General features: G+C 47.5%; 2 protein-coding genes across 2 annotated transcripts; one reads left to right on the top strand and one right to left on the bottom strand.

Moving 5' to 3' along the window:
• Nucleotides 1-375: 375 nt before the first annotated feature.
• On the top strand, nucleotides 376-1,836 carry LOC123749197 (serine/arginine repetitive matrix protein 5-like). Its single transcript, XM_045731304.2, has one exon. The coding sequence runs from the start codon at nucleotides 376-378 to the stop codon at nucleotides 1,834-1,836; it is 1,461 nt and encodes a 486-aa protein (XP_045587260.2).
• Nucleotides 1,837-6,642: 4,806 nt separating this feature from the next.
• On the bottom strand, nucleotides 6,643-7,356 carry LOC138369580 (antifreeze protein Maxi-like). The gene has a single exon (XM_069333002.1). It carries the CDS (start codon nucleotides 7,354-7,356, stop codon nucleotides 6,643-6,645), a length of 714 nt encoding a protein of 237 aa, XP_069189103.1.
• Between the last annotated feature and the right edge of the window lie 275 nt (nucleotides 7,357-7,631).

The raw sequence follows: 7,631 nt of genomic DNA on the forward strand, positions 1-7,631 counted from the left end.
TAAAAAAAAACTCTGGGTTAAGCCTTTGGTAGGCAGGTCTTAATATGTAGTAAACCTCATCCTGATTACCCCACCTGCTTGGGGGGCTCACGGCATAGTTTACCAGGGTTTACCGCGACTTTTATTATATAATAACTTGCTACCTCTCTCGCTCACAAATTAAAAAAAAAAAACTTGTTTTTTTCTGCATAGAATCAGCAGCGTATAGCCATGTGAAACTTAACTCGTGCTTCCATATTTCTCTTCTGCTATCATAAATCTTTCCTTCAGACCTACTTGTTTTAAGCTTCTTAATAATCTCTTGCTCTAGTTTTTCTCGTTAGACAAGAGCGAGGACCCGATACGCTCGCACTCAGCAGGCAGCAGTAAGGGGGAATGACTGAGCAGGTTTATTTGAGGGGAAACTGTTATTGCTGGTTAGTGTTGAATGGTCTGGAGTTTGGGAGCGGTTTTGACGGAGGGGAAGTGCACAGCCACAGCAGGGAGAGTGACCAGGTTGAAGCACACAGCCACACCAGGGAGAGTGACCTGGTTGAAGCACACAGCCACAGCAGGGAGAGGGACCAGGTTGAAGCACACAGCCACAGCAGGGAGAGGGACCAGGTTGAAGCACACAGCCACAGCAGGGAGAGTGACCAGGTTGAAGCACACAGCCACAGCAGGGAGAGGGACCAGGTTGAAGCACACAGCCACAGCAGGGAGAGGGACCAGGTTGAAGAACACAGCCACTGCAGGGAGAGGGACCAGGTTGAAGAACACAGCCACTGCAGGGAGAGGGACCAGGTTGAAGCACACAGCCACAGCAGGGAGAGGGACCAGGTTGAAGAACACAGCCACAGCAGGGAGAGGGACCAGGTTGAAGCACACAGCCACTGCAGGGAGAGGGACCAGGTTGAAGCACACAGCCACAGCAGGGAGAGGGACCAGGTTGAAGAACACAGCCACTGCAGGGAGAGGGACCAGGTTGAAGCACACAGCCACAGCAGGGAGAGGGACCAGGTTGAAGCACACAGCCACAGCAGGGAGAGGGACCTGGTTGAAGCACACAGCCACAGCAGGGAGAGGGACCAGGTTGAAGAACACAGCCACTGCAGGGAGAGTGACCTGGTTGAAGCACACAGCCACAGCAGGGAGAGGGACCAGGTTGAAGAACACAGCCACTGCAGGGAGAGGGACCAGGTTGAAGAACACAGCCACTGCAGGGAGAGGGACCAGGTTGAAGAACACAGCCACTGCAGGGAGAGGGACCAGGTTGAAGAACACAGCCACAGCAGGGAGAGTGACCTGGTTGAAGCACACAGCCACAGCAGGGAGAGGGACCAGGTTGAAGAACACAGCCACTGCAGGGAGAGTGACCTGGTTGAAGCACACAGCCACAGCAGGGAGAGGGACCAGGTTGAAGAACACAGCCACTGCAGGGAGAGGGACCAGGTTGAAGAACACAGCCACTGCAGGGAGAGGGACCAGGTTGAAGAACACAGCCACTGCAGGGAGAGGGACCAGGTTGAAGAACACAGCCACTGCAGGGAGAGGGACCAGGTTGAAGCACACAGCCACAGCAGGGAGAGTGACCAGGTTGAAGCACACAGCCACAGCAGGGAGAGTGACCTGGTTGAAGCACACAGCCACAGCAGGGAGAGGGACCAGGTTGAAGCACACAGCCACAGCAGGGAGAGGGACCAGGTTGAAGCACACAGCCACAGCAGGGAGAGGGACCAGGTTGAAGAACACACACACAACCCCAACAGAAACAGGGGGGCCCAGATTGAAGTGCACACAACTGCAACCAATGTTATGTGGCAAAAAAATCATCAAATATTTCAAAATGTTTGCTGAACACTTGAGTGGTAAGTTACTTGCTATAATTACAGTGCTGAACAATCCAACTGCTATGGAAGGTATAATACCCTATCGCTGTAAGTCTCCCGCCACTGGCAGTGCAGGGTTCACCCGCCACTCACAATGCAGGGTTCAGGATGGGGGACTGTGGAGACATATAGGGTGGGAGACCGCATTACAAAACGAACAGTTTTGTATTGGTTTTGCTCCCAACAAAGCATTGTCTTCGTAATTCTTAACGGGAATGTCTGTAGACTTGCGGAATGTAATTTGAGCGGGGGTATACGAGAGGAATTCAACACAGACGAGACAATGCGTCACGGGACGGTCGCGTTTGGCAATCCCTTGTTCTTGAAACATGTTTCACAAGCGTTTGGAACGTCTTTTTTTTTTTTTACTGAGGGCGGTGTAGGGTCTTCTCTCTTTAAAAAAAAAAAACGGCATTATTAAACGCGTCCATAGAAAGAGTTCTAATCCCTCCAAGAGGAATTGTGTGGCTATACAACTCGTCCTCACGTAGTCCTCACGTAGCGTGATGTCTGCCGAAGCCTATGCTCGGCCAGGTTGCGGCCGACCTCTAAAGACGTATTCGTCATTCCGTTCACTCGTCAATTCAACGCACACTTTAACAAAAAGCCGTATTTTTCAAAATAATTATAAATATAACACTATTAATTTACGTCTATAGTCTATAAGATAGGTTAGGTTATGTGCTTAGCTCCAAAGGCAATTACAGTTTTGTTTGTTTTTGCAGTACGTGGATGAGGCATTTAGGATTCGAACACAGGAAGTGTTCGAAGCAATGTTTGAGAAAAGTTATGAGAGATGTGTAGTATTTTGTTATTGATAAACAGGAAGGAGTAGGGTGGAGGTTGGACTAACGTGCATTTGTCTAATGTTTATGAAGACAGCCTGTGTGAGACCCCCCCCCCTTCCCCCCCCCCTCCCCACACACACACTAATAGGTGAGTCCACACACACTTTCACCCATTTTCTAGCTGCTCAAAACATTCGTTTACAGTTTCACTCCTTTCTTGGTGTATGATATGATCTACGTATACTTCAATGATGTCTTTTTTGTTCTACCCAAGGATGAAATACTTTGTGTACGAGACATGAATCTAATCACGACTGGTGTTGTCCTGCCTAGTACGGCATGATGGTGTCTGTCGCCCCAGCATGAGCAGGTGGGCGCCTAACCTGTCGCCCCAGCATGAGCAGGTGGGCGCCTAACCTGTCGCCCCAGCATGAGCAGGTGGGCGCCTAACCTGTCGCCCCAGCATGAGCAGGTGGGCGCCTAACCTGTCGCCCCAGCATGAGCAGGTGGGCGCCTAACCTGTCGCCCCAGCATGAGCAGGTGGGCGCCTAACCTGTCGCCCCAGCATGAGCAGGTGGGCGCCTAACCTGTCGCCCCTAAATCAATAGGAGGCTTCTATGTGTTGCTGTATACTTCTGTATTTGGACTTCACGATCTACACGCGTTACAGCCTTGTACAACGACAGACTACAAGCGACCAGGGGCCAGATTCACGAAAGCATTTACGCAAACACTTACGACCCTGTACATCTTTTCTCAATCTTTGGCGGCTTTGTTTACAATTATTAAACAGTTAATGAGCTCCGAAGCACCAGGAGGCTGTTTATAACAATAACAACAATTGAATGGGAAATTTTCTTGCTTGTAAACTGTTTAATAAATGTAACCCAAGCCGTCAAAGATTGAAGAAAGATGTACACGTTCGCAAGTACTTGCGTAAGTACTTTCGTGAATCTGGCCCCCTGGACTGCGACAATCTCAACTACAACGACCTGGACTACAGCGACAATGACTCCTAGATGCAGTAGTTAAATTTACATCATATTTTCCATCATCTGATGAGCCTTTTATAATAAGGAATTTGAAGGCATCTGTCATGGAGTTTATGACCGCAGAAGGTGTGTTGACCACGCTGTGACTGGGAGAGCTTCTGTCAGAATGTGAACCACATGCCAGTTACTGTGTTGTTGTTGTTGTTGTCGTTGTGGCAGTCGACCATGATTGATTGTAGCCAGGTGTTTGGTCGGGGCAGTCGACCATGATTGATTGTAGCCAGGTGTCTGGTCGGGGCGTGTATCAATGCGGACGAGCCGTTCATCAAGCGCAATTCATTTTTCATTTTCCTACCTTCAAAACAAAACCAAAAAGGGGAACCCAGTGCCACAAGGCAAATATGAACCAGGTGGTCGGTTCGTGGCTGCGACACCTGGGGGAAAGAGACGGTAGGACACTCTTTTTAATCTGATTAAAATGCAAACATAGAATTGGTGAGAGAGGTTTCTTGAGAGTGAAGAGGGGGAGGAAACAACCCTAACTTGTCGGTAACTTGCAAACTTCTTGAAGGAATTGTCGTCGGCAGACATCATCTTGTGTGTGTGTGTGTGTGTGTGTGTGTGTGTGTGTGTGTGTGTGAACTCACCTATTTGGGCTTTCAGGGTGGCGTATACTTCAGCTCTTGGTCCCTAGCTTGAATGGTCCCCTAGTCAATATGCAATTGAAAACTCCACACCCTAGAAGGATTTGAACCCAGACAGCCAGGAGCACTATGCACCTTGATGTACTTCGTACTTTAACCACTCAACCACCTTGACTGTACAAAAGTCATTGGTAGCCGAGGCTATATCCCCAACGGCTATATTAACCCAACGAGGCTATATTTTCAATTGCATATTGACTTGGGGACCATTCAATCTTGGGGTCTGACACTGTCATATATATATATATATATATATATATATATATATATATATATATATATATATATATATGTCGTACCTAGTAGCCAGAACGCACTTCTCAGCCTACTATGCAAGGCCCAATTTGCCTAATAAGCCTAGTTTTCAAGAATTAATTGTTTTTCGACTACCTAACCTACCTAACCTAACCTAACCTAACTTTTTCGGCTACCTAACCTAACCTATAAATATAGGTTAGGTTAGGTTAGGTAGGGTTGGTTAGGTTCCGTAATATTTCTACGTTAATTTTAACTGCAATAAAAAAAAATTGACCTCATACATAATGAAATGGGTAGCTTTATCATTTCATAAGAAAAAAATTAGAGAAAATATATTAATTCAGGAAAACTTGGCTTATTAGGCAAATCGGGCCTTGCATAGTAGGCTGAGAAGTACGTTCTGGCTATTAGGTACGACATATATATATATATATATATATATATATATATATATATATATATATATATATATATATATATATATATATATATATATAGGTACCACCTCTGGCAGGAAGAAGGGGGACCCATAGCCTCGGAGAAAACCACACATAACGCATTGGAGGGAATGTAGGTCCCCTCCAATAAATACAGTTTCTGTGTGCTTTTCTCCTACCACCCCCTTCCCTTTTTTTTTTTTCCTTTATTGTGTATTTAAAGGTTACAAAACATACAAGATGTTTTGTAACAAGATGTTTTTTTCTTGTATGTTTTGTAACCTTTAAATACACAATAAAGGAAAAAAAAAAAAAAATATATATATATATATATATATATATATATATATATATATATATATATATATATATATATATATATATATATAAAGATAGATAAGGAAAAGTAAGAGTGATGTTCACTTAAAAAAAGTAGTATTTTTATGTGATCAAATTTGTCGTGGGAAACACACCTGAGTCACCTATGTTACCAGTCTCCTCGTGTATGTGTGTTTACTATTTTTGCCTGCAGAATCAAGCTCTTGGACCCCGCCTTCCTCAACACTCTATTTTTCTCTCTTATGCCTACTACATATATTTCTCTTACACATGCACACACACACACACACACACTCATTCCCGGCTTCCCAGGAAGCAGCTGCTCGTAACTTCCAGGTACCTATTTATTGCTAGGTGAGCAGGCAAATCAGGGTGAAAGAAACTCTGCCCATTTGTTTCCGCCTCCGCGGGGAATAGAACCTGGGATATTAGGACTACGACCCCCAAGCGCTGTCCACTCAGCCGCGAGGCCCCAGTTTGTGTGTGTATTCACCTAGTTGTGCTTGCGGGAGTTGAGCTCTGCTCTTTCGGCCCGCCTCTCAACTGTTACTAACTACAAACTATTTTTTTCCACACACACCTCGCCTCGTCCTAGGGGCCTCGTAGCCTGGTGGATAGCGCGCAGGACTCGTAATTCTGTGGCGCGGGTTCGATTCCCGCACGAGGCAGAAACAAATGGGCAAAGTTTCTTTCACCCTGAATGCCCCTGTTACCTAGCAGTAAATAGGTACCTGGGAGTTAGTCAGCTGTCACGGGCTGCTTCCTGGGGGTGGAGGCCTGGTCGAGGACCGGGCCGCAGGGACACTAAAGCCCCGAAATCATCTCAAATCAAATCATCTCAAGATAACACCCCTCCCAACCCCCCCCCCCCCCTCAGGAAGCAGCTCCGTAACAGCTGTCCCAGGTACCTATTTACTGCTGGGTAACAGGGGCATTCAGGGTGAAAGAAACTTTGCCCATTTATTTCTGCCTGGTCCGGGAATCGAACCCGTGCCACAAAATTACGAGTCCTGCGCGCTGTCCACTCAGCTACCAGACCCCTGTGTGAGAGAGAGAGAGAGAGAGAGAGAGAGAGAGAGAGAGAGAGAGAGAGAGAGAGAGAGAGAGAGAGAGAGCGTGGCCTCCCAGGCTACAAATGCCCTCTTGCATATAGGCTCCTATATTCCTTCCTATATATAGTCTTGCTTGTGTACTCCAGTGTGCATATGAGTGTGAGTGCCGTCTGGGACACTTCTCCATGCCGGACACGCTCAGCCTCACTTGCATAATTGTCCCAAGTTTTCTTTTACTGCTTGAACATGTGTGTCTTTCCCATACACCTTGTGCAAGGCTGCTCCTGTTGCAGCTGCTCCTGTTGCTGCTGCTCCTGTTGCAGCTGCTCCTGTTGCAGCTGCTCCTGTTGCAGCTGCTCCTGTTGCAGCTGCTCCTGTTGCAGCTGCTCCTGTTGCTGCTGCTCCTGTTGCAGCTGCTCCTGTTGCAGCTGCTCCTGTTGCAGCTGCTCCTGTTACAGCTGCTCCTGTTGCAGCTGCTCCTGTTGCTGCTGCTCCTGTTGCAGCTGCTCCTGTTGCAGCTGCTCCTGTTACAGCTGCTCCCGTTGCAGCTGCTCCTGTTGCAGCTGCTCCTGTTACAGCTGCTCCTGTTGCAGCTGCTCCTGTTGCAGCTGCTTCTGTTGCAGCTGCTCCTGTTGCAGCTGCTCTTGTTGCAGCTGCTCCTGTTGCAGCTGCTCCTGTTGCAGCTGCTCCTGTTGCAGCTGCTCCTGTTGCAGCTGCTTCTGTTGCAGCTGCTCCTGTTGCAGCTGCTCCTGTTGCAGCTGCTCCTGTTGCAGCTGCTCCTGTTGCAGCTGCTCCTGTTACAGCTGCTCCTGTTGCAGCTGCTCCTGTTACAGCTTCTCTTGTTGTTAAAGATTCGCTACCTGGAACAAAGTTCCAAGTAGCACGGGCTATGGTGAGCCCGTAAAGCTTCTCTTGCATTATACTGATGCTGACTGACAGTACTGCTGTTATTGGTCCTGTTAATGCTGCTTGCTTTTGTATGTGGTGTTAGTGCTGCCGTTGCTGCGGCTGTTGCTTCTGTTGCTGTTGTTGCTTCTGTTGCTGTTGTTGCTTCTGTTGCTGTTGTTGCTTCTGTTGCTGTTGTTGCTTCTGTTGCGGCTGTTGCTTCTGTTGCGGCTGTTGCTTCTGTTGCTGTTGTTGCTTCTGTTGCTGTTGTTGCTTCTGTTGCTGTTGTTGCATAGATATAGCGTTAA

Source organism: Procambarus clarkii, chromosome 29, assembly GCF_040958095.1.
Source record: "Procambarus clarkii isolate CNS0578487 chromosome 29, FALCON_Pclarkii_2.0, whole genome shotgun sequence".
Classification (NCBI taxonomy): domain Eukaryota; kingdom Metazoa; phylum Arthropoda; class Malacostraca; order Decapoda; family Cambaridae; genus Procambarus; species Procambarus clarkii.

Excerpts from the sequence above, each read along its gene's own strand:
- LOC123749197 (XM_045731304.2), top strand. The coding sequence starts at position 376 with ATGACTGAGCAGGTTTATTTGAGGGGAAACTGTTATTGCTGGTTAGTG.
- LOC138369580 (XM_069333002.1), bottom strand. The coding sequence starts at position 7,356 with ATGCAAGAGAAGCTTTACGGGCTCACCATAGCCCGTGCTACTTGGAAC.